This window comes from Cicer arietinum, chromosome 1 (genome assembly GCF_000331145.2).
Source record: "Cicer arietinum cultivar CDC Frontier isolate Library 1 chromosome 1, Cicar.CDCFrontier_v2.0, whole genome shotgun sequence".
Taxonomy (NCBI): domain Eukaryota; kingdom Viridiplantae; phylum Streptophyta; class Magnoliopsida; order Fabales; family Fabaceae; genus Cicer; species Cicer arietinum.
In genome coordinates this window covers 1855100-1881824 of record NC_021160.2, presented here as the reverse complement: position 1 = coordinate 1881824, position 26725 = coordinate 1855100, and the positions used below count along the sequence as shown (strand labels likewise).

At 29.5% G+C, this 26725-nt stretch overlaps 4 protein-coding genes across 8 annotated transcripts; 3 read left to right on the top strand and 1 right to left on the bottom strand.

Annotated features, from left to right (window-relative positions):
- The first annotated feature begins 935 nt into the window (after positions 1-935).
- On the top strand, positions 936-3923 carry LOC101496994 (uncharacterized). Of its 4 annotated transcripts, none has more exons than XR_003470012.2 (3): positions 937-2050; positions 3163-3321; positions 3465-3923. XR_003470012.2 is itself a non-coding variant. In XM_073370321.1 (2 exons), exons 1-2 carry the CDS (start codon positions 1255-1257, stop codon positions 3240-3242), a joined length of 873 nt encoding a protein of 290 aa, XP_073226422.1. In that variant the 5' UTR covers positions 936-1254; the 3' UTR covers positions 3243-3923. The 4 variants fall into 4 exon arrangements, 2 of the variants coding, with proteins under 2 accessions (XP_073226422.1, XP_004485700.2); XR_003470017.2 differs by having other exon boundaries at positions 938-2050; positions 3230-3321; XM_073370321.1 differs by having other exon boundaries at positions 936-2050; positions 3166-3923.
- Positions 3924-9848: 5925 nt separating this feature from the next.
- On the top strand, positions 9849-18031 carry LOC101508897 (external alternative NAD(P)H-ubiquinone oxidoreductase B2, mitochondrial-like). The gene is made up of 10 exons (XM_012713291.3): positions 9849-10082; positions 10588-10840; positions 13341-13547; positions 13678-13928; positions 14038-14260; positions 14347-14451; positions 14784-15056; positions 15144-15265; positions 15386-15505; positions 15603-18031. Exons 1-10 carry the CDS (start codon positions 9991-9993, stop codon positions 15688-15690), a joined length of 1734 nt encoding a protein of 577 aa, XP_012568745.1. The 5' UTR covers positions 9849-9990; the 3' UTR covers positions 15691-18031.
- LOC101497320 (uncharacterized) lies at positions 16348-17590 on the bottom strand. Its single transcript, XM_004485644.4, has 2 exons — positions 16737-17590; positions 16348-16652 (listed from the first exon to the last, which is right to left on the bottom strand). The coding sequence occupies exons 1-2, from the start codon at positions 16992-16994 to the stop codon at positions 16485-16487; spliced, it is 426 nt and encodes a 141-aa protein (XP_004485701.1). The 5' UTR covers positions 16995-17590; the 3' UTR covers positions 16348-16484.
- A 1125-nt stretch (positions 18032-19156) lies between the features above and the next one.
- LOC101496129 (putative 3'(2'),5'-bisphosphate nucleotidase, mitochondrial) lies at positions 19157-24687 on the top strand. 2 transcript variants are annotated; one of them, XM_004485640.4, is made up of 9 exons: positions 19157-19456; positions 19571-19667; positions 19839-19941; positions 20364-20575; positions 22079-22138; positions 22733-23109; positions 23548-23626; positions 23703-23753; positions 24412-24687. In XM_004485640.4, the coding sequence occupies exons 1-9, from the start codon at positions 19344-19346 to the stop codon at positions 24547-24549; spliced, it is 1230 nt and encodes a 409-aa protein (XP_004485697.1). In that variant the 5' UTR covers positions 19157-19343; the 3' UTR covers positions 24550-24687. The 2 variants fall into 2 exon arrangements, with proteins under 2 accessions (XP_004485697.1, XP_004485698.1); XM_004485641.4 differs by having other exon boundaries at positions 19158-19451.
- Positions 24688-26725: the final 2038 nt, after the last annotated feature.

Genomic DNA, 26725 nt, shown 5'->3' with positions numbered 1-26725 from the left:
TTAAATTTGAACTTTTAGTTAGACTAACTTAATTTAAATAAATAAGTTAATTTCAATCAAATTATTTTTTACATATAGATAAACAAAATTAAAAATTAACGTAATGAATTCAATTAGATTAAATTACACCTTTTTATCTTAGTGTCTTGTTCATCGACCTATTCTATTTACATTTCTACCTCCACCTCCACCCAAGGTGAAAGACAGAGAATCAGTTACATTATCCAACGACATGATTCTTGTGGGTCTACCTAACTTTTTAGCTTCCACTTATAGTTAGATTAATTCCTTTTTTTTCTTATCACTCGCTAACCAACCAACCCTAAATGGACCATCCACTCAGCATCTCATGTGGTTCTAGGTGAAGTTTCACATTCTATAGTAACCAAAATTTTATCAACACCTTAAAGCAACCGTCCACCCGGACCTCGTATCTTGAATTTGCTATATTAAAGTAAAACTTGAATAGATTCCATGAATAAAAATCTAAAAATGGGAACATACCAAGGGACTCAATTCATTGATTGATACAAAATGAAGAAAATCATGAATTTGATAAGCACAAAGTTCTGATTGGAAAAAATAGAAAACATCTTATAAGTTAAAAGATGGATTTATAGTGAATATTACATAAGATAATTGATAAAGATAGCTAATAAGGTAACTAATCTAATCTAATTTAAAATGATTGATAAAATTAACTGTTGAAAAATATAAAACAGACGTAAATTTTTTATTTTTAATTAATATTAAAACTTCAATTAAGCTAATAAAAAAACACTACTACTCATAAATTCAATTAATATTTAAATAAATATCATACACTCAAAGACTACTTCAAATAATTCATAAAAAAACACTATAAACTAAAAAAAAAAATAGTTAGCAGAGATAACTATTAGCTTAAACACTATAAATTATCAGCTTGTTTTCTAGTCTTGACAAAATGACCCACAAAAGCATAACAACTTTTTTAGGTTTGGATTTGTAGGTTTTCCTTGTAAGCATAAAAAGATAGTCTTGGTTATAGCATAGAACAGGACCACTCCCCTTTCCCCTCCTATTATTCCATGCCCAAAAAGACTTATAACCCCACATTACACACTCTGTCCAAATCCCTTTTCACCAATCTTACTTTCTAACTTTTCTTATCAATTATCATCCAACCTCAACTTTCTCTACTCATGGCTTTGATTTTCTTTTTTGTTATCTTGTTCAACTGAAAAATTATTATAGTAATAATAATTGTAGCTAATGGAGGGAGATAATTTTCTCTTAGAATTGAGGTTCTTTATCAACTTGTTATGCAAAGAAACACTCTATTTTCTCTCAGTTGTTTTTTCTGATCCTCTATTTTCATGCATTGTTACCTTATGTGTCTTAATTCTCATCTATTTGCCTCATTCATTCTGCAAAATAGTTTTCTCGCCCGTTCCGATTCTCTCCGCGATTCTCTTGATCATTGTACTCCGTTTTGGTGCAATTCAGAGATCTAACAGTGAAGAAAAGGAAAATTTGGTTGAATCAGAATCTGTTACAACTGAAGAAAACAGGGAAAACAGAGATGAGAAACAGGGGAAAACAGGGGAAGAGGTGGAAATCGATTCTCTCGACCAAATTCAAAGATGGGTCTCGAGTAATTCTGAAATAAAGTTCGAATTTCAAATGGGTTTTGAATCAAGTTCGTTTCTTGACGAGTCTTTCGTTGAATGGAACGTGAAAGCGCCATTGGAGGTTATATACGAAGGTGAAGAAACAGAGGATATTTCAAACGAGAATCTTGTTACTGGAATTTTGAGGTACCCTTCTTTATCACGTTACTGTCCTGAATCTGACTCTGATAGTTCGTCGGAGAATGAGTTTCCGGCGATGGAGAAATGGGACTCGCCGGAGAATATGTGTTATATGTGGGATGAAGAAGACAGAGATGGTTTAATTGAGATAGCTCTTGATGGTTGTAAGAATAATGATAATGCATTTGGATATCAGTTTGAGGAAGAGAATATGATCGAGATCGATATTTCTCCGACAAAGCGTAGAGAATTTTCCGGTGAGATTAGTTGCAACTAATGTGAGATTTAGAAAATATTAATTAACATAGCGTTTTATTGTGTGATTTGTTTTGGGGAAAAGTGAAATAGGTTTGAGATTTGGAATTATTTTGGTTTTAGCATGTTATGCCTCTTTTGGATGTGGTCATCGTTTTTATCATTGCAAATCTAAAACCGTACATGAATTATCAAACGAAAAAACTTTTAATATAACTGTTTTGACTTGCATAAAATAAACTATTGACGTCATGACAGATTGATAACAAAAAATATTATTAAATACGCAAATGTTCTTTTTGGTATATTTGTTATCTGAACTAATAAGTTAATGATTATTTTATTAGTTGAATAGTTATTGACGACTTTAAAAAAAAAATATTTTATAACAAAAAGACATCATTTCATTGTTTATAAATATGGTACTAATGTCTTGTAAAAAATATTTAATAGCATTTAATTTATAAAAATTATCTATATTCAAATTATAATGTCATTCGATCACAATCTTTAAATTATTAATAATATTTGATTTTTTATTGTAATTAATTATAAAATTATATATGTAATTGATTATAATTTAATACAAATTAAACTTATATTCAATATATTTAGTGATTATAAAAATGATAGTGGAGTTTTTTTTTGGATTAAATATATTTTTAATCCATACAATATTATAATATTTTAAATTTTTTATTTATTTATTTTAATTCACTTCAAGTCTCTATTTTGATTTTATAAGTATTTTTTTACGGATTAAAAATATCATCCTTTTACTAAAAAATACTTAAAATAAGAATTAAAAGTGAATAAAAAGAATTTGAAAACTAAAAAAGTTAACATTTTTTTTAAAAGAACTGAAATAAGTTTTTTAAAATTTTAAAATCAAAATTATATTTTATTTTTATTAAGGTCTATTTTTAAGATTAGAATAGAATTTTCAAGATTGTTTAAGATTACCTTAAATATTATGAATATTAAAAACTCATAAAAAAAACACTGACACTTTTTGTATATAGTATTTAATTATTATTATTATTTAAATAATAATAAAATATTTCTTTTTAACTCATCAAACGTAACAATGTATGTCTAATTGACAAATGTACAGTAGAATTGCTCAACCGCATCTATACAATATCAGACAATACTTATTGGGCAGCCTCCTCCAATTTTAGGCCCCAAAATTAGAGCAACAGTGGCACCTAAAACTTGAGCTGGTGAAGAGAAGCACTCAACGCAACATGACCCTCGTTTTCAGTTTAGTTTGGTAAGATTTATGTCAATATGTGTTGGTACTCTATTTTTAATTTCTTGCAACTTTTTTTTTTAAAGTATTTTCACCCATAAGTTGGCTTTCTCACAATTCTCAAACGTGAAATTGTTGTCGATTATGAGATGATTAATATTCAGGGCTCCACCTCATTAGATGGAGACCGTATAATGATCTATCAAACATGTAATTGTCACAAAGGACATAACCAATCACTTCACATGCCTTACATTTCAACAAACTTGATTTCAAAGTTCAAAGTTTGTTGTTCTTCACATGCAAGAAGTTAGTGACCAACCAACATTTTAAGAACATAATCCTACTTCGGTGAAAAACAAAATAGTGTTTGGAAAGAAGTTTAATTGGGAGCTGTAAGTAGTCAGCTTGAGCAGTTTTATGGGGCAACCATTTCTACGCCTATGATGTGGCACGATGGTGACTATCATGGTGTGTTTTGATTTGCAATAATGCAAGGGAATATATAGGACAAGAATAATGTTGGATGTTTATTGTGAAAACGTACGGGTCATGAGATGAGACTGAACAAAAACCAAAAATATTATCTTTTACTAATATATAAACTAATTTCTCTAAATCAATTCACAAATGTTTAAATTGAATATTATGTTATAGAGACCGCGAATTTGTATCTGAATTTTTTCATTATTTTTTTGATATAATAAAAAATAAAAAACTACTATCTTATTCTCTATTTAAAAAAAATGTATGTATTTTATTTAAAATTTAAATAAATACATTAATTTTTTTTAATTAATTTTTGTTTATATTTTAAAACGAGTGAAATATAAGATACTTTTTAATTTTTACTACTCCATCCAAAAATATAAATATACATTCAAATAATTATATTTAGTCTAAATTTTAGATCAAATATATGAATATTTTTTATTTAGATTTTATAAGGGAGAATATATATATATATATATGTGACATGTGTCTCCTACATAACATATGGATATTAATGACCAATGAAATCCCAAGTGGAGTAACTATGGGCGCTAAAACATGCACAATAAAAATCCGACAATTTTCATCTAACTCTTTAATTTATTCATAATACATCTAATATGTTATCAGAAATACGCTTTTGATAATATATTTCTCAAAGGAAACGTGCTTCCAGTAACAATCAATATTCCGTTGAAAGTAGGTAAGCAATCATCTAAGAATTTTGAGTAGACTTACAAAGCTAAAGCTAAGTAGACTTTACCCTCGCATAGATGAACACTCAAAACTAAATCAAATAACACAAGTGATAGCTCAATCCTAATAAAACAACCTACTGTAGGGACCGACATTTTTTCAAAGCAAAAATCATTTTAATATTAAATTTTAATATGTATGATTATATATTATATGATGCATCGAATTTATTATTTTATCGTATTTTTATAATATCAATATATCTTTTAAAAATTATAATTTTAATATCTAAAAATAAATTCAAACTAAATAATTTGTAATTGAATCAAATTCAAATTGATTTTTTTTAACACATTATCAAAATAATTAAATTGATTATATCTTTGAATCGAATGATTTTATTTTTTGCCTCAAAATCGAATAGCATCTCAGTTATGTGGCACTGCCTTTATAAATGGCCTTCCATTAAAAGATATTGATTGTTTTATTTTCTGTTAGTTTTTTTTTTACTCATTTTCTTTTTGTTTTATAATTATATAACTCTGATATTGTTTTTATTTATCTTTATTTTTAAATATTCATACTGAAATATTGAATGGCAATTTTGTAAAAATATTTCAGAAACATTAAAATGAAAATAAATAACAAGTGCTTTACATGCCTATAAATAAATAAATAAAAGAATAAAAATATTTTTATTACTGAAACATGCAGATACGTTGTTTTTAATTCGCCGCTACTCAAGCCATGCTTATTTGCTTTTCAATTGCAATGTTGAAGAGTGTGAGTGTGTATGCAAATCATTCCATTTTGAAGACCCGTATAAGAAATGGCGTGTGGGAGGACGAATTAAAGGTGTACGGTTGAAAATCTCATATAAACAAATTCACTCATCAATGGTTTTTCTAAAAATATATTAATTTAATTATTTACAAAAATGATATTAAAATTATAAAAATAAACAATATTAAAAAAAAATATGTAAACATTGAATCTGCTAAAAATATGAAAATTATTATCCAAATATCTATATTTTACCAACTAAAAATTTATAATACAAGTCAACATGATATAAAAATAAAAATTTACCAATTGAAAAATTATTATAAACATAAAATTAAAGCATTAATTTAAATTATTTTTACTCTCTACTCTGTGGAGTAGAAAATTTTAAAATAAATTGTGTCTTTTATAAAAAGAACTGTAAAATAAGAGATGCAAATAAAGGGCATGTGAAAAGGGTCGGGGATTCGGGCTGAACGGCCTATTTGTCTTTTGACCCACCTTGGAGCTTTCTTCTATTAGGTTTCATAATTTACTAGAATTTCCCAACACTTTGTGTGTGGGGAACTAATTTCTATCAATAACTTTTACTACTAATTAAAAAAATTCCACGTAAGACAGAAAAAAAAAACATTCCACGTTTTGTTAAAAAAATGTAATTTCGACGAGACAGGATTGTCTTTCGTTTTATATGCCTTTGACTTATTTGTAAATGTTTCAAGTATTTTAGTTTTGCTTATTTTATAATATTTTGTTTTGTATAAATGAGTATCACAATCCTAATGTCGAATAAGATTATGTAAATTTTAATGTTATTTGTATTTTTAAAATTTAAATTTGAGATTTTTAATTATATGAAAAAGACACACGTCTTCTCATCCCAAATGATATTACATTATAAAAATTTAATTATACAGCTTAAGTTTATAATGTTTGAGCACTTTTAATATTTATAACATTGCATTAATATTTATTAGTTAAAAAATATTATTAATATTAATTAAAGTATAATTTTAGTGGCCTATCGACGGTTGTGTGTTAATTTTTATGATAATTATAATATTTTATTTATAAATAAAAAATAAATAATTCTAATATAATCATTTAAAAAAATATCATATTATGCTATTGTAAAGACTAATCTTTTCAAATATGTTAAAGCACTAAAATTCAATATTAATTCAAAGAATGATAAATTTCCAAATAATATTTTGTTACTCTAACTAATAATTTTTCACATATCATCCAGCTCTTAACCACACAGTATTTTTATAAAGAGTTTATATTTATAGACATTAATATTTGAAAGTCATATTTATATTTGACCCAATGATGAATTTGGACGAATCATACTATTTTATATAATTTATTAAAAGTTATGCTTTAAAGCTTTGTGAAAATCACAATGAAAATTTTCATAGGAAAAAATCACAATTAAAATTATAATGCTACCATATTGCACTAAATTCATCATCAATTCAAACAATGCTAAAATGGGACTAGTTCCGAGGGAAATCTTTAATTTATAAAATTGTTTAAGATATTCATTTTAATACACAAATTTTATTTTACATTAAATAAAATAAATATTAAGAATAATTTATAAATAAACACTCTACTTATCAATCTACCAATACATAATTTTTAAAATGACAAAACATTTATATTTTTTCAAAATCTAAAACAGACAATTCATAAAAATGGTATTATAAACCCGAGATCAAAACAGAAGCAAAACTCTAATTATTGTCAGTACTTGAACTCAATAATATTTTGCAAGAACTCAATAATTTTTGATTAAATAAAAGAAACCTCATCATATCTGGCGTACCATCATTGATTCGAACAATATTCATTTTAATATAAGAACATTTATTTTTATTAAAATGTTTGCAAGCTTCCACAATCTTGGAATTGTCGTTATCTTTTTCAAAAAATATAAAAAAAATGACCGTTCTGCCGCCGTATGGCGTATGCGGCGTTGCGGACGATTTAATATAGCGGCTCCAGGATATGAGGGCACGATGTTCCACTCCACCATATAGTACCAAGTGGCTCTCATTAGTAAAGGCATTTGAAGTAATCTGGTAAACAAAAATTAACATTATGTAATCCTTACAAAATTGTTTCTAATTTTGTTGGAATATAGACATATGTGGTTTCAATGATTTTTATGTAAACATGTTATAATATTGTAAGAAACTCATTTACAAAAAATATATTAAAATTTAATTTTTATTTTTATATTTATTTAATCATTTTTTAGAGTTTATGACGTCTAAATATTTATATTTACTTTGTCTAATTGTAAAAAAATCTAATTTTTTTTAAATAATTTTTTTATGGTATTTTAAATATATTTGCAAAAAATTATTTAAAAATTCAATAATAATTAAACATGTTTCTTTTCGATAAAAATTAAAATAGTTATTTGCATAATAATTTTATAAGTATTGAAAAAAATAATTTTTTTAACATAATCTAAAATAAAATTTTTAAAATTTTATAGTGACTAAAAATTTATTTAACAATAACAATAATATGAAATTAAATGCATTTTTTTTTACGGAATATCAAACTAAATGTACCAACTATGGCTTCGTATTATAATATTATTTTTCTATACTTTTATTTGTTTTTAATTGTTATTTATGCAAAAAACATTTATATTTATTTGTCATTTTTAAAGATTAATGAAACATTGATTATTTTATCAATAATACTCATAATTTTTTATTGCACAGATAGAAACTAGTGAGATTAAACGTATTAGATAGTTAATGATATTATAATAAGACAAAAAATTATATAAAAATAACAAAAAAAAAATATTATTGATATATATAAATAATGCTAAAACGAGAAAAGCAAAAACAAAAAGAACATTGTTTTGACATTTTTATGTCATAATATTATTTCTTAAAATAATTGTATTTATATACATGTACATAATAATTAATATATTATTAATTCTCGTAGTTATATAAATTATTTATAATAGTATTTATTATTTCATTTACGATCAGAAAAAATATTATTAGATAATAAGTATATTAGAAACTACATAATTAAATACATGAAGATAAAAACTCATCTTAAAAACTTAATTTATATGAAATAAAATTTGTTGAATTTTCATATTAATAACTAAAAGATTACAAAATAATGAATATAATAACTTTATTTATAATTAAGCACATTTGAACCTAGCCTTCCAAGTAATTATATTTTATCAACAAAATAACTAACTTACCAAATATGTTTAATATTAACAAACTAAGTCAACTCTAAGTAACTAATTTATTTCTATAGTGTAAAGTTTATTTACAATTTCAGTCAATACTAATCAATTCAATATATATTATTGTGAAAAATTAAATAATGATTCAATACATATTATATATTTGACTACACAATTAATAAAATAGAGTTTAAGACTTTATTTATAATAAAAATACATGCTCAACACGTTGTGAGGCATAAAGTAAAATTATTAGAGGGAGTATTTTTAAAATTTAATTAATAAATTATTAATATTTTATTTAATAATTATATAATTTTTAAAAAAATTTATTTTCTCTATATTTGTTTTAAAATAAGACATTTCAACAGTTGTCATGTAAAAGTTTTCATATATTAATTTATGAAGAAAATAATGTAGATACATCGTACCACTTCAATAACTCATGTTAAGACGTTAACTATTTGTCTCATGATTTCTCAATTTATAACTAATATTTCTCATATATGAGTGTCCACTTTTTGTCTCATAATTTTTTAATTTATAATGTTTCTCTCATCCTATTACTTTCCTAAACCAATCTAGTTATAGAAGAGTATTAAATAATTTGCAATAAAAATAAAATATTTTATTTAATTTATATAAGATTTTATCGATAGTTTCAAGAACATTGTGACGCCTTTTTTAAGTAAAAAAGATTCGACGCATCCAATAAAAAATTGATTTTTAGAAAGACCTAAATTGCTTTCTTTGCAATTTTTTAAACAGAAAATATGTCATTTTTATTTAAAAAAATGGTTGTTTTTTATTCTTTAACTTCTACATCCTACTTATTTGATCAATTTATATACATCACCTCGTTTTCTTTACGAAAAAACACAGTTTTTTTTTGTAAATAAAAAAACTATTTTATTTAATGGATGAAATTTTCATTTTTATATTTAGTATTTTTGTGATGGTTAAAATTGAGAAGAATAATATTATTTTATTTTTTTGGGTCATTTTTTACTATAAATAGGACACGTAAAATTTACTATGACTTAATCACATTTAAATATTGTAAAATGCTAGTTAACTCACATGTAATTTTTTTATCATATACATTACTCATAATTTTGAAAAAAAATTCATTTATATAATTAAAACAAAAATATAATTTTATATACTTTAAAAAAAAATAAAGTATAAAATTGTGTTTTTGCTTGACAGTTAACACGCTGTGATATTTCCTAACTTGACCCTCAAGTCAGAAAAAGGGCAAATCTGCCAAATCAGCACAGCATGGAACTGTTATGCCCTGAAAGCCCTAAAAGTCACGCACTAGTCATTTCCCACGTTCATGCGTAAATATAAGACGCCTCTCTTTTCGCTCTGACTATTCATTGCTGTTTCTCTCTGTTTTCTTCTCCCATCAAATTGGAGTAGATACATCCTCTCCCTCCTCGCCGAAGGAAATCGTAAACAGCAAAACAAAAGAAATGTCCACTCTCACTTTCTTCGAGCGTCTTTCTAAAACTTTCCATGACCATCGCTCTCATCTTAAGCTTGTACTCCTCTGCTCCGCCGTTAGGTATTTTATTCTATATAAACTTCATTCTTAAATGTTATTTTACTACTATTTTCACTAATCGTTATTCAAAATACAATTACTATTCCATCTCCGTTAACTATTATTCCATCGCGCCTGCTTCAATTTTTTGTTATAGTAGTTTTTTTTTAATGAAATGTTATAGTAGTTTTTTAAGCACAAAAGCTAGATCTATATATACATTTATTTAGGAATAAAATCTTCATATCAAAATGTACATATATTCTCTGTTTCACTGTTTGCATTTACTAATTACTACAAGAATACTCTGTTTTAGTTTATCAATTTTAAGGCGTTTCCTTAAGCACGTTATAAAGCTTGAATGCATTGCGTAGCCGTCGATCCATCGTTTTAAATAACAGTTATTGTTGCGGTTGCGCATTAAACTTTTAAATTGCGCAAAAATGTGGTTGCAATTTAAAAACCATGGACAGTAGATCTGTGATTAGTGATGTATGAATGTGATTGCGTGTGTTGTTGAATGCAGTGGTGGTGGTATCTTGGCTTACGGTGAGTTGGCTCCATCGGAAGCGGCGGTTACCGATAAGAAAAAGGTGGTGGTGCTGGGAACTGGTTGGGCGGCAACAAGTTTCATGAAGAATTTGAACAATCCGAGATACGAGGTTCAGGTGGTATCGCCTCGTAATTATTTTGCATTCACTCCTCTGTTACCTAGCGTAACTTGCGGCACCGTGGAAGCGCGCAGCATTGTTGAACCCGTTCGCAATATTTTTAGGAAGGTCAGGATTTCGTTGCAGCTCAATCAGTTTCTCTTTATTACACTTTCTTTTTCGTTTTCACTTTGGAGTTTAATTTGTGGGTAAAAACTATTTATACGTTAATTGTTAAATAATTAATAATATTAATTTTTTTTTACATACACACATAGTAATAATTAGCTATAATAAGAATAATAATAGTTAATAATAGATTTAAAATATTATATTTAGAAAAAAAATAATAAAAAACAATAACTAAAAAGATGATGTATTTGAATTAAATAATAATATCAGTTAAAGTTTTTTAAAATTAAAATATTTAATAAGTAATTTAAAAAAACAAAATTTAAGTGCATCTTTTAGGTATTTATCATATGGTTCAAAACTTTATCAAATTAATGTATTTTTATAATGTTTTTTGTAAGTATAGAAAGTGTGTTTTATGTTAAGAATACGAAAATCAACCAAAAAATATACTTAAATTGTTTCCTTTTAGAAATCACTTGTGTGTTTTGTTTTAATTCTTTCCATTTTTTGGTACAGTGTTATTGTATTAATTTAATTTTATAATCAAAGTACAATCAGCCTGAAAATTCTACATTCAAAGCCCAATCAGTCTAAAAAAGGAATTATAATAATCAAGTGTATTAATTAAAATTTGTATAGTGCGATTAAAATATTCTCTTTGATTTGGTAGGTTTTAAAGGTTGGATTTTTTCAACCGGTAAATCGCGCATTATAGTAAAATCTCTTTTATGTTAATTGAGCAACAAATTTTTTTACATTAATATACCTTTGTTTTATTAAAATTTCATTCAACTTAATTATTCTAATAATTACTTATTTTAATACGGATGTTTCTATAAATGATATTAACTTTATCATTAACTTAATAAAATTAATAAATTTCTTATGAATGACACGCAAATTATATATTACACTTTTTTTTTACATAAATAGTCAAACGTAGGAAACACAGTTTTTACTATTTTATTGGGCAGGACAATGATGAAAACATAAAATAAACCATCACACCATGTATGTTCTTAAAAATTACAAAAATGTTTTATAAATATTTACTTTTGTATACAAACAACATGTGAATAAATGCGTTAAAAAAAATGTGGTTAATACAATTGAATATATAATTAATTTAAATTACATTATAAACTGTAGTTGAATTGTATAAATGTGGTTAATACATTGTAAATTATAAATGTAGTTGAATTGTATAAATGTAGTTGAATACATTGTAAACTGTAGTTGATTGTAACTTTATTTTTATAATGAAAGGAAATATAAACAAAAACTAAGATCCCATACGAGAAGAACAAACTCCTATCAAGTAAATTAATACTAACATAAATCACATCTAAAATATATCTTTTCCACTGTTAATTTTTTATTTTCTTTAATGTAAAGAGATTTAGTTTTACTTAATCGTACTTTTAGTCTTTTTACTGTTGCTATTAATTTGTGATTTTGTCCCGTAGATTATCATTAAAACAAATTAATATTGACGTCCATTTACCTAGTAAAAAAGACTAAAAGATTTAACAAAACAATTGATATTTTTGCTATAGCTATTAATTTGTGATTCGGTACCCTAAATTTTAGTATTTCAAGTTTTCATTCAAATCCCCTAACGTATAATTTTTAGTCTTTCAACTTTAGCTCTCAAATTTTCATAGTCTGTTCAAAGTTTTCACTAATTGAATCAACTTTAAAATATTGTTTTTTTAAACAAAAATCACCATGAAAATATCAAATTACATTCAAAATTAAAAAAAAAATCCCAAACTCAAACCCTATTCTCACATCTTATTACCTTTAAATTTTATTAAATTTCTAATTTCCAAAACTAAAACTAGTAGTATTTCTTAACTCAATATGTTATAAATTAAGGAAAATTACACTTTGGACCACTTGATAGGTGTGATCTACTGTCAACGATAATACTCTTTTGAAAATATAATTTAACAATTTCTTTCGTTTTTATAATTGAAAAAGTTACATGATTGACGAGTGAAATTTTGAAAGATATATTTTTTTTTTAAATTGACATCGATGAGTGATTTTATCAATCTTAAAAACTAAGAAAACCCATTAAAATATACCATGAACCACTTCTCAAGGAGATATTTGATAGACCTGAGCTACGGTTAAAAACTAGATTTCTTTAATTTTTAAAAGTGCAATTTGAGAGGATTTAAAAGTGTAAGTTTTATATGTGACGTTTAGAGGAAATATTTGACTGTAAAGTTTACCTCTGTTCTTCTTATTCACTGGATACCATATTTCTCGTGATATATATTATTGGTTTATGTTAAGTATACTTACCATATTGTAACCGATCATAAAAACCAATGCAGTTTGGCAAAATCAACAATTACAGTTAAGATATGAAGATTTCAGTGATTAAAAATTTTCATTTATGCCACATTATTCATTAGTGGTAAAGTAAATTCTGCAGATCATGGCTTATATAATTATTTCCTTTTTCCTGTTTTCGGCTGAGCAGAAAAAGGTGAACGTGCAATTCAATGAAGCAGAATGTTACAAGATTGATGCGGAAAATAAGAAAATTTATTGTCGATCTAAAGGAAACAATAATTTGAATGGGAAAGAAGAATATGAAGTGGACTATGACTATCTAATCATCGGCGTGGGCGCTACTGTCAATACATTTAACACACCAGGAGTGGTGGAGAATTGTCACTTTTTGAAGGTAGCTTTCATCATGTCCATAATCCATAGTTATTATGGTGACAAAAGATGTTTCATTGGATTCTGCTTATTCCTGTAATCTGTATGCATGCCTCTGGTTTTTACTTTTTACTTATCTTGTGGGTGTGTAGGAAGTTGAAGATGCCCAGAAGATTAGAAGAACAGTTATTGACTGTTTTGAGAGAGCAAATTTGCCTGATATAAGTGAGGAAGAAAAGAAGAGAATTCTTCATTTTGCTATTGTTGGAGGTGGACCAACTGGAGTGGAGTTTGCAGCTGCACTTCATGACTTTGTCAAAGATGATTTAGCCCGTTTATATCCTGGAATAAAAGATTTAGTAAAGATTACACTTCTGGAAGCTGGAGGTCATCTCTTGAGCATGTGAGAATGTGGCAAACATAAAACAACATCTTGTGATTATTATTATTATTTAGAACTTGTTCTGATTATACCCTGTCATATTTGATGTGTTCTCTTGCTCTTTTCATAGGTTTGACAAAAGGATAACTGCTTTTGCTGAAGATAAGTTTCAAAGAGAAGGGATTGATGTGAAAACAGGATCCATGGTTGTGAAGGTATCCGAGAAAGAAATTTCCACCAAAGATCTGAAAAATGGAGGAGAAATTAAGACCATTCCATATGGAATGGCTGTCTGGTCAACCGGTATTGGCACTCGTCCATTTATTAGAGATTTTCTGTCCCAGATTGGTCAGGTATGTTGTTGAGGAATTTGTCATTAAACATTCTTAATTCCGTTTAAATTACTATTCTCTAAGCATATATTGTCTCTTCTGAACAGGCTAGCAGGCGTGCTGTAGCTACTGATGAATGGTTGAGAGTGGAAGGATGTAACAACGTGTATGCTCTTGGTGATTGCGCTACGATAAATCAACGAAAAGTCATGGTATAGTACACACTATTTCCATCATCTTGATTCCAACCAAGTATTTAGTGCACTCACATATGTATATGACATTATTATTCAAAAAAGACATCATTAGTATAATACTTCATCCGACGATTGTTTTTTGAGTTTCTTTGTTGTGTTTTTCATTGAAGGCATATATAACTTAAGGGAAGTAGAAAATCTATCTGTTCCTTAACCATCAAATAATGAACATTTGCATGATTACCAATTAATCTATGATGTTTAATAATGTATTATTAGACCAGTATTTCAATTCAAATGTAGTTTCTTACTGTTGATTATTTATTGGCTTGGCTTTGGCATTTCAGGAAGATATTGCCGCTATCTTTAAGAAGGCCGACAAAAGCAGTTCAGGAACGCTTACGGTCAAAGAATTTCAAGAGGCCATGCATGACATTTGTGAACGATACCCTCAGGTTGAGCTGTATCTGAAGAGTAAACAGATGCGCAACATTGCTGATTTATTGAGTGAAGCCAAGGGAGATGTTAAAAAAGAACCAATTGAACTGAATATCGAAGAACTCAAAACGGCCCTTTCCAAAGTGGATTCTCAGATGAAATTTCTACCTGCTACAGCACAGGTGAATGTTATGTTATTTGCTTGTTCCATTCTCTGTATCAGTACTTATATGATGCATGTTTCTCATTTATTTGATCATCTATGTCAGGTTGCATCTCAGCAAGGAATTTACCTAGCCAAATGTTTTAACCGGATGGAAGAGTGTGAGAAAAATCCAGAGGGTCCTCTCAGGTTCAGGGGAGAAGGTCGTCATCGGTTCAAACCCTTTAGGTACAATTAAACTTAGATCTCACTTTTTTACCCAATTCGACTAACACTGATACAAATATCAAGATTAGTTAGCCCAATTTTTTACTCATTATTACTGTACATGGTTGCTTGCTTCTTAAGGTACAAGCACTTAGGTCAGTTCGCTCCTTTGGGAGGAGAGCAGACAGCTGCCCAGCTTCCTGGGGATTGGGTTTCAATTGGTCACAGCAGTCAATGGTTGTGGTATTCTGTCTATGCAAGGTAGTATTTTATTTTATACTTATATTACTCAGAACTGTCTGTATTTTGAGACATTCTTATCAACAAGTTAACAAGTTTCATTCAATCCTTTAAACAGCAAACAAGTAAGCTGGCGTACAAGGGCACTAGTAGTGACAGACTGGTCAAGACGTTTTATTTTCGGGAGAGATTCAAGCCGCATCTGAGGAAGTTTAACATTTTCCGGGATCTTCGTTGACATCATGGAGTGGGTCATTATTTTTAAATTACTTTTAAAATAGGATAAATTTTTTTTCAATTACACAATTTCAATTCTTGACCAAAATTCCACTAATTCTTTGAATAAGTGCACAAGCGCACTCCTTGCTGCGTTGCTGGACAAGGCACAGCTGAGATTACTTCAGGAGGACCTTTTTACTGCGTTTGGAATTAAAGTTCAGTAGGCCTCCTAGTTTTGAAATTATAGTTTAGGTTATGCTCGTCTGCAATACCCAATTTTTAAGTAGGTTATTCATATCATAGTTATTCTCTTGTTATTTTTCCCATGTCCAATCTTGTCAGGAAGATTAGCGAAACTTTATTGAGTAATTTTTAATTAGGAAAGTTATATTTACGCATCGTGTTTATTGCATTTTTTCTCAAAGTTAACCATTTAAACAAAAGAAACACTAATTCCAAGGCATGCTCTCACTTTTGTTTTTCAAGAGAATATATGGTGAAGCGAAACACTATGAAGAACGGGGAATATAAATTTAACCATTTATTAGTCATGAATTTTGAAATATGCTATCAAAATATCTTACGAGTAGTGTTGATTTTGATTGCTAGACTTTAAACATATACACTATATATGAGGAATATGATTTGTTAAAGACTGCAACTTTTGATTATGTTTTTAAAATAATGTGTATTAAATGAAAGGAGTATCATTTTTGGAGCCACATTTTGCACAAAAGTTAGAAAAAAACACAGAAGACTTAAGAAGGAAAAAGTAAAATAATTAAAATTGGAAGTCGGAATCATCCCATTGAAGAACAGCAGAATCAATGTTCTGTTCCCTTTTGAGTTTGTCTTTAAGGAACCAATCACATACCTTGCCAGCATTGAGCTCCTCTATTGGACACCCTTCTTGTTCTGATATCACTTTGAGTAAATTCAGAGAAGATATCTACCACACAAATATCATCAAAATTCATTCATTCATTAATTATTCACCAATGAAGAAATTACAAGAGAAGAGAATGGTAAGTACCGTTAAACGGCATAGAAAGCGTTCATGAGTGCTCAACCCAGACAACTCAACCAAACCAGCTTCTTCCAGTGTCAAAAATGTTCGCCTCTCACTCTTCTTTTCTCCCCCACTACTGCATTTGACCTCTCTTCTATGTACTTTACTCTTTCTTTCTGCTATTCGGCTTGTTTGTGTTTGTCTATGTTGTATAGTAGTGTTGGAATTCTTGAATAGAAATGTTGTTTGAAGACATGATCTATGAGGTTGTAGAGAAATCATCAGTTTTTCTTTCTTTCTTTTCCACTTGGCGAATTGAGTTTCCTTGCTAAGAAGTGAGAAGAGTATATCAATTGTCTTTGGGACCTATCTATCTTTATCCTTTTCATTTTATTTTGTGTGGAGGAGGGTGATGGGAATTTCAAACAATGGGCCACCAATATGTGGACTATTTTTCCACCCAACTTGGCCCATTATCACATGGGCCTTTAACACCATCATATAATATGAAATTAAATCAGAAGAAAAATATCATTTTGTTATCTTAAATTATATAATAATTAATTAAAAGGGTTCCATAAGGTTTACATTGTCCATGTTACACGTGGCCTATATTTTAGTATAGTGCCGTTGGTATTCTGTATTCACTTGCAGTCAGGGATTTTTAATCATGTCCACAAAGAAACCATTTACTACCTTTGTTACAAATTAAAGGGAGAAACATAAATTCACAATCATAGGACTTGGTCGGTTCATATTGACACAATAATCTGCAAAAGGCTTAATTACACCGATAGATTACAGATTTACACAAAGCTAGCTTTGACATGAATAGATTATGTAGCTACAAAATGGATTCTGAAGCATTATAGATCAGTTTGGACCCCAGCAGCTCAAGTACATGACAGTCCTAAGAGACTCTTCAGCACGTTTTAGCTTGTCACTATTGGAAGCGTTGAATGAAGCAGGTGAATCAAAAGTTGTAGTTGAAAATAGCCTTGCCTTAGCTTGCTTTGAAGAAGATGAGTCTCTGAGAGATTTGATGGTTGAATCACACTTCGAGCTTTGATCTTTCATGCTCTGAAGCATTCTCATCGCTGTTTGGTATAACACTCTGCTCGTGTACCTCAAGCTCATAACCGAAATTAATTGATCAAAATTCAATACCTTACTTTTTATACTGAATGAAAAATAAAGAGTGAATAAGAAGAATCTTTTTGCTTGGATGATTTTGTTGCAGAAAAATAGGTGCTTGATTAATAGGAAGTGGAATTGGAATGAAAATCGTGTAGAGTAATTAAGAGTATTACATGATGAATGAAATAATGGATGTCTTAGTTTCTATTTTATAAAAAGGAAAAAACCTGGGGCTACCTGCTAGAAAAGGTGGAAACAACCGGCTGAGAATGTGGTCTTGTATTGGCGGCGGAGTTTCCAATGAAGAAAATAACCACGGGAATAACTCAATTCTGTGGGCGGAGGAAGGACACGTGTCGGTTACACCATAGAGGATTGAAACTAACTAACTAACGCCACGTTGGATTTTGTAAGCATTACGTGTTTGATGACACAGATATGTTGTAGGAATTAATTGATATATGATGATGACCCACGTAGATGTATTTAGTACTCCTTTCCTATTGTTTTTCTACGTTCTTACTTATCACAATGTAACTTATACAGCTCACTGATTTTATCCAATTTGTGACCACGTTCCAAGCAGATTCTAGACGTTTTATCATAATACCATATACTGTACATTTTCTTCTATTAGTTACTAATCCAAAACTCGTCTTTTATTTTGATGTATATTGTGGTCTTTACGTGAATATCTATTTTATAAGGTTTAAGCCTAGTGTACCACATCTGGTGTTCAATAATTAAGAGGGCTTTGAATATATTTATCCAAGTGGAACAAACATTTTAGAAAAACTCATCAAATAATTAATTAATTAATATGATCAGATGCTTAATTATGCTCAGGGCAGAACCAATAACTCGAGAGGTTTAAAGCAAAGTTTAAAATGAGATTCTTTAAAAATTAATAATAGTAAAATTGAAAGTATTTTAAACAAAATTATTTTTATAATATTAAATAAATTTTTTTTGCCAACTATAATATTAAATAATATACAAATAAATATTAAATACATTCATAATTTTGAGCCGGTCCAAATTATATTTTTGTGTAAGAACTTTAGAAATATGGATGTTTACCATGTTCTATGGGCTATTAATCACTAAACAACTACTATTTATCATAATTAAAATTTAACAAATGCTTCTTAAACAAATACAGTTATTAAAAATCTAAACAACGAAATATTTTATTAAAAATCGTACACTACCCTTTTTCACAAAGATATAGGGTAATCATTAAAAGTAAACTATAACAACCGAATGCTATATAGCTCTTCATGCGTGAGAGGAATAAGATTCCCATTGACATAGGTAGTTAAGACTGAGTTACAAATTTGACGCAGAAGAATCCATCTATTTTTTTTGTCTTCATAATCCCGCTGCATTTTATCTATTTATTTATTTTGTATAAAAGACACTTAAATAAATAAAATATAATAGAGACAAATGTGAAATTCCACAGTCATCCTCTTCAACGCACGCAGAGCGCTGATGGCATCGGCGATGGATATCCTTCGTCATTCTCATGTCTCTGCCGTGCATTTTTTTGACGGTGCCGGCGGCACCCGAAGTCGTAGCTGCACCACCCGACGGTTCAACGTAAGGTCTCATCCCTCCCTCCATTAATTCTCCTTCAAACGTAAACTGTTTCATTTCTCTCAAAATCCCAATCTCGTCACTAATAATTCCAGTTCACATTTATTCATTCATTCCTTTAGGGCGAACCTTCCATTTCCACAGAAGAATGCAAAGTATTACAAAGAGCTTGAAGCTGCCGTTGATGTTGTCCACAGTGCTTGCCGTTTATGTGTTCAGGTAATGTTACAATTTCCCCAATTTTTGGTTGGGTTCTGAATTTTCTTCAATTTTTGTATCCATTTGGTAGTTTAGAAATCCTGAAGAGGGATTCTGTCAAAATTGGATTTTGTGTACATAGTTTTTTTTTTCTACCACAAAATAAACTTTTGTATTGTCCTCATTGTGTAGGTGAAATCATCTTTATTCTCTACTGATGGAAAGGTTCTTGAAAAAATTGATCAGACTCCGGTGACTGTGGCAGATTTTGGAGTTCAGGCTCTCATAAGTTTAGGTATTAACTTAATCTCAAAGATAAAATAGATTGACATGTTTCTAAATTCATACATGTGTGATGTGTATGAATTAGACTGATACGTTATAGTGAGTTTGAATTAACATTGTCAATAGGGGTTCGGCTTAATTTGCTTTATCTAAAAGTATAATGATTTGTAAGAAAAACTCGGCAGAAGTTTGGAATTGCCAATGGAGATTGATTAATACTCATTAACTTTTTGTCAATGTGATTCATCTAAAAGTACAAATACTAGTATGGTGTAAGTGTAACATAGTTTTGTTATATTAGTTTACGGTTATACTAATGTAATTAACTTATTATTACAATTAGTTTACAGCCTTGAATATGATTTATCAGAAGATGTTATCCTTTTCATGGGATTGAAAAGTTTGGTTTTATATTTTATCTTATCAAAACAGAGTTAAATAAGTTGTTCCCTTCTATTCCGTTGGTGGCTGAGGAGGACTCTGCTTTCTTGCGATCAACAAACTTAGTGGATACTGTGCTTGATGCAGTAACTGCTGAAGCTAGCTCCACCTCTAAACCATTGACACAAGATGATGTGCTTGAGGCAATTGATAGAGGGGGAAAGGATGCTTTTGTATTTGGATCAAAGCCAGCCACATATTGGGTAGGCATATTAAGCAGTTCCATTTAATGATATAAAGGGATGCAGTATTATAGCTTTTGAAAAATTTGAATCCGAGCTTCATTTTCTATGTTGTATGAAAATTTTGTTCACATTTCATTCTTGGAGATTGGTTGAGCATTACTCTGTACGTGTCTATTTTATGGTAGGCTTTCTGTGGAACTATAGAATATTCTATCATTCTATGGGTTGTTAGAGTCTGATATGGTTTCTATTTAGTACTTGTCGCGGTTAGTTTGGAGTTACTGTTTTGTTAAGTCCTGTTGTAGCTAACAAGATAAGCTTGGGTTCATTTACAAATACTATTGTAAACTCACAAATCATAAGGAATAAAAATAAGACTAGAATTTCGAATTTCTCTCAAACCTCTCATTCCATTATGGTAATCAAAGCTTGCCTTTGCCCATAACCATGGCTTCTGATTTTCCGCCTTTGCCAACACGGCCTTTTCCTTCTTTGCCACATTGAGTGTGGCCTTTTCCACTTGATTCGTGCTTGTCAGCTCAATCTATGCCTTTGAGTTTCACATACTGCCACATTCTCTTCTTTTTCGAATGACCTCAGGTCCTGCTCCAATGACTTTCATTTCAAGATCTGCACCTATTTTTTTTTCTTACACTGTCGTAGAGAGATTGGATGATAAGGATTTCCTAACACTGTCTAAAAAGACATTGTCTTCACCTGGGAAGCAGCTTGTGATGTTGGAAGGGAAAATGTGGCTTATAAGGCCTGAAAGGGACAGGATCAACTCCGAATGTCCTGGTTACAGTACCCACTAACTGTTCTTTTACTTAGTAGAGTGATTGGTTGTGTTCATTCCCCGAAACTTTTGGAGATAATCGTAATCCTGAAATTCATTAATCATTTTCTTGCACGAATTCAAGCCATAACACGTCTGCTGCAGACAGACCTGTGCAATACCAAGAAAAGAAGTCAATCACATCTCAGAATTTTAATCAGAATCACGGCTCTTGTTGATATTCTAATCTTCATAGGTGAACTAATTTCTCTTCATGAACCAATGGATGTTTTGGACATTGATCACTTTCATCAGATACAAGCTTGTGGCTGTTGATCTCTATGATACAGAGAAAATGGAAGCACTGCTCTTGGTACAAGAAGCTTGTATTAAGTACAACCAAGTTTACTTAAGTGAAAATGCATCTCTTAACCTCGAACATGGTTCCAAGATAATGGAACCACATCTGATTCCTCTCCTCAAATTAATGTTACTCCCTTGATTTTGTGCAACTACACACTCAATCCACTCAACCTCAGTTTCAATCCTATTTTGGTGGTTCTATTTGTAGCCTGCAAGACAAGCTTGATTTCATGCTTAAATATGATTATAAATTCACAACTCATTCAGAATAAAAATCTGATTTGAGATTCTCTATTTACAGGTTTATGTCAAGAATTCATGCATTGATTTCTGCTTGTTTTATTTCCCTCGGAACTTCTATTAAGTCCATTGATTATATACAGGTGCTTGATCCAATTGATGGCACACGTGGATTTCTGAAAGCTAGCAAAGCCTTATATGTGGTAAGTTATAATGAAGGTTGCTTCGAGTTTCTCTTGATACTTCTAAAATTATTTCGTGGACAACATAGACATTTCCTAAAGCTTCCATATAGAAGATCTCTCCATTACAGTTTGTAGAGTAAACCTTTGCTTGTGATAGTGCATTAGTGCTTATGAGTTATGATGCCTTTTCTTCTTCAGGGTGTGTGTGTGTCTCTTAAGATAAGGAATACTTGCAAGGATTTTATAGTGTATTATATATCTTGCTTCATCATTAGTATCTTCATCTTTCTCTTTCGGAAACAGAGTTCTGAGACAATTTTAGAAATCTGAAATTTCAGGGTAGGTCTAAAACTGTATTTGATTGAGAAAGGTTTTAAGCAGTGCAATTTTTTTATACAAACACATGCTAAACATTCTACAACTGTTATTCTAACCAACTCTCCTACTACTGACGCAGCTGTTATTAGAAGCTTTTAGATACTAACTATCATTGTCCATTGCAACTGTATTAGCAGCTGCCAGCTGAGCTAACTTGTGTGACATTACAATTATATTAGATTGAATTCTGACACTACACACTAATATTCTCCAAGAGATTTCCGAATAATACAGGTGGGTTTGGCTCTTGTGGTTGAAGGAGAGATTGTAATTGGTGTTATGGGCTGCCCTAATTGGCAAGAGGATGAATCTGAAAAATCCTCATCTGAGATCGAGGAGGGCAGGGAAGCTCTTCCTGGATCAGGAATTATGATGATTGCTCATAAAGGCTATGGAACATGGACAAAAAGGTTGAATAGCAAGCCCCAATCATCTGGAGTGTGGACCAGATGTTTTGTTGATAGCTTTGACATAATACATAAAGCACGCTTTTGTATTCCAGAAAGTCAAACATGGGAATCACTGCCATTGTCTTCTACATTTAATGTAACAAGCAATGCAAATGATGTAGGGAGCAGCCAAATTCTTCTTTTGGCGACATGTTGTGGAAGGTACGAGAAATATTATCTGTATATGTTTTCTACTTTATTACATCCAATCAAAACGTTTTGATTATTCATATGCTACAGAGTGGGGTTGAATAGCTGCAATGTTTCCATGACAGTTAAAAAAATTGATTCCATCCGGTTGGTTCCACTGGTGAATCGATGGCGATATATGTCAAACCGGATATGTTTGGGAACCAACATGAACCAGTTTTACTTAGCCAATTTATTTTCATAAAATACTACTACCATGGCCACATTGACTCTGCCTGAAAATCAGGTTGATTTGGTCCAATCATGTATTTATTGAAAACAGTTATTTTAGCTGTAATGGAAGAAAAATGCTCAAAGCTCAACAAGATAAACGACAAGCAAATTAATTTGATTTTTCATCTTTCTTCTTTGTACTTCCTCCTATCTTGACATTCTTGGTGACCAATGTAGTTTATGCAAGTATTTGATGGTGGCATCAGGAAGAGCATCTGTTTTCTTTCTTCGTGCAAAAGAGAAGACCGTTATAAAGGTAGCCTATCAATTTTTACTTTCTATTTGGATGAATATGGTTTAATTTTTTCCCTTTTAATTTGGGTGTTTCGTAGGCTTGGGACCATGCTGTTGGCATGATATGCATTCATGAAGCAGGTGGAAAGGTATGAGTTTTTCTATATGAAAAGTATTTCAGTGTTAGATGTGTTTTGAAATCTTACATGATCTCTTAAGATTAGTTTTTGTATTTTTTAAGTCTCCTGATTTATTTTGTTATTTAATTAGGAACTCATCAATATAAATAAGGGTAATGCTTTTGTCTTTTGTATCATATCTTATCACAGCACAACATTACATACATTACTTATATCAATATTAAATTATATTATTCAAAGTTTGTTCTTTACCTAAATCCCTATTATTTCAATGGTTTGAATAATCTATTATTCATTTTTTTTATAAAAAAACTCTATTATTCAGAGTTTGGTCTGCTTTGTCTAAATTCAATGTTGCTAAGATGGCACGTTAAATATGAGATTATACGACTGTTGTGGTAAAACGGTAATTTATTATGTACCCACCTTAATTGATGATGGTTAGTTTAAACTTCCAAGTTCCCATAATTAAACAGCCATTTGTTTGATCTTTTGATATACATGGTAACATACCATTGTAATATGGTGCATTGCAATTGGAACTTTTACTTCTATATAGTTTTGTTACCTTATTGTTATGTATTTACTTCCCTTTTATGATCACTTTTCATCACTTTTTTTTTTGTTTTAAAATATAATTTCATTCGATAATGTGTAATTTAATCAGGTAACTGACTGGAATGGCATAGAAATAGATCTTGCAGCTGATCAAACTGGCCGGCGGATCATATTCCCCTCAGGTGGTATCCTTGTTACCAACGGCAATTTTCATAATCAGATTCTACATATTATCTCTCAGACTTGAAGAGTTTGATGTTGTTGTGACTCATTCTTTCTGAACATTATTTTGAAATTATACTATTTGATAGTTTATTAGTAATCTTTGTCACATTGATTTAAGACAGGATATGGTATATAATCTGCCTCGCTATTTTTCTAACGATATTAAAGGATTTGACTATTTTAAAAATGAACTAAGTGAGAAAATTAAATATTAATATTTCAACATAACCATGATTTGTTATATATGTTCATACAATAGTTACCGTTTATTTAATTAATAGTTGGTAATTGTTTTACATTCTAAAATGCAATCACTTTAGAATAATCAAATCCATTCTTAAAAGGCATTGGTTTAGTTTCACGCTGATACATTAGCTCTATGATGTATATGAAAAATCATGATATAAAAACAGAACATGAGTAATCGGTTCTGCCTATGCAAACTCAAATTTGAGGCAAAGTAACCAATGTTTTTTTTTACAAGCAAAAGTTATGAGTCTTTGATCGTTCATTAGATCGTGGCCAACAATAGAGTATTGACAGATGAAGAAGCAAAGGCACGGGTTGAAGATGAAGAACTTGCCCTTTGTCTTTTGTCGTTGTTCTTAGGTGGTGAACAACTGTTGATAACCATGGGTGGTTTACGGTTTTTGGATACTAAATTGGGGGTTAAATTGTGATAGTGGTAGAGAAGTTTTTAAATTTCTAAGAGTATTTTTAATGATGAACTCAATATAGAGTTCATTAGATAGGGTTCACTGTGCCACATCATCTTGGAACAACTTATCTTTTTACTCCAACAGTGAACTCAACTTGGGTCATTAAATAGGATCCACTAATTATTATAAATTTATTATTATTAATAAATTAATAAAAAAATATAACGCTTATAATTTTATTATTATGAAATTGTGAAAGTACGGTTCCTTTTTTAGAGCACGACGAACTCATTTGACTACTGTTGGATGCTTTAATAACATCTTCTACGCTCTAATAACATCTTCTACGAGTGAGGTGATTATATAATTCTTATTTTATATAGATATTTTAAAGTAAAAAATACACAAATGAGGTGGATAATTGCCAACTAGAGTGACATGTGCCTAACTTTCATTGGGCCACCTAGTTGGGTACCGGTTAAGAGCCAATTCAATATATGGTAAGGGTCTTATCAAAACAAAAACAAAACATGGTGGGGTGTGCACTTGTACACCCTAAATTTTGAACAATCTCATAAATACAATTATTTTTTTTTTAGCATTTTGACCATCCAAAATATTATTTTTCACCTTAAGTTCAATCCGTCAAAAAAATTAAAATACTTTATATCTCTTAAACTAAAATTATGGATCTTCAACGTCAATACTTTTATAAAATTGATTAGATGCTGAAATATTGATCTTATTTTAATAGTTTATTTCTCTATCTCTTAATGTTCTTTGAATTGATCAATTTAAAAATATATTTTAATCCAAAAAAATAATTCTAAATTAACTAATTTAAATATATATTTTAGAGGCTCAAACTAAGAGGTGGGAAAAGACGTTGCCTCTTGTTTTTATTATTTCTTATGATCACGTTTGCCATACTTGTTAGCACTACATTTTATAATATTTATTGGATTGAAAATATTTTATAAAATCCTTATTCGTGCAGGAAAGTTATCGAGTTCCATCGGGACAAGTGTTCTATATAAATATTCACAACGTCGACAAGTTTTGTTGATTATATGTGTTGCTCAAATCTATTTACGTAGTACTATACACCCAATAAAAACAATTAATAAACTTTCGTAGATCGACTGGAATGTACTTCTTACCAATAGAAGTAACAAAATCGACGATAGGAATTAAAAAATTGTGCGATTACCTTAAAATAGTAGCCCCTGCTTTCTATTCGCACAAGCATGAGATCTCGTATCTAGAAATAATGTTAAGAAAATGTGCTTCTATAAAACAAATAAAATAAGGATAATTTATTTTTCAAAGTTTGTTGCAACTATTGAACAGCTCATCACAAACAAACATTAGCAAATGCCAAAACAGTCTACCAAATTTGTATACACGATAGAGAGTTGACTACACGTGGACAACTTCTTGTGGTTGATTAATTATGAGCTAAAAAAACCAATATTAATTAAAAATAATTACTCTATAGGCATAATTGCTAATAAAGCCAGACAAGCTAAAATAATAATA

What these genes read in the sequence shown, in the direction of transcription:
- LOC101496994 (XM_004485643.4), top strand. Translation starts at nt 1,255, where the DNA reads ATGGAGGGAGATAATTTTCTCTTAGAATTGAGGTTCTTTATCAACTTG. An exon ending in AAAGCGTAGAGAATTTTCCG is followed by an intron (nt 2,051 to 3,162) that starts GTGAGATTAGTT and finishes ACAAATGTACAG; the next exon opens with TAGAATTGCTCAACCGCATC.
- LOC101508897 (XM_012713291.3), top strand. Translation starts at nt 9,991, where the DNA reads ATGTCCACTCTCACTTTCTTCGAGCGTCTTTCTAAAACTTTCCATGAC. An exon ending in GGAGGTCATCTCTTGAGCAT is followed by an intron (nt 13,929 to 14,037) that starts GTGAGAATGTGG and finishes CTCTTTTCATAG; the next exon opens with GTTTGACAAAAGGATAACTG. An exon ending in TAAATCAACGAAAAGTCATG is followed by an intron (nt 14,452 to 14,783) that starts GTATAGTACACA and finishes TTGGCATTTCAG; the next exon opens with GAAGATATTGCCGCTATCTT.
- LOC101497320 (XM_004485644.4), bottom strand. Translation starts at nt 16,994, where the DNA reads ATGATTTCTCTACAACCTCATAGATCATGTCTTCAAACAACATTTCTA. An exon ending in GCTTTCTATGCCGTTTAACG is followed by an intron (nt 16,653 to 16,736) that starts GTACTTACCATT and finishes TTTGTGTGGTAG; the next exon opens with ATATCTTCTCTGAATTTACT.
- LOC101496129 (XM_004485640.4), top strand. Translation starts at nt 19,344, where the DNA reads ATGGCATCGGCGATGGATATCCTTCGTCATTCTCATGTCTCTGCCGTG. An exon ending in TCAGGCTCTCATAAGTTTAG is followed by an intron (nt 19,942 to 20,363) that starts GTATTAACTTAA and finishes TTATCAAAACAG; the next exon opens with AGTTAAATAAGTTGTTCCCT. An exon ending in CTAGCAAAGCCTTATATGTG is followed by an intron (nt 22,139 to 22,732) that starts GTAAGTTATAAT and finishes CGAATAATACAG; the next exon opens with GTGGGTTTGGCTCTTGTGGT.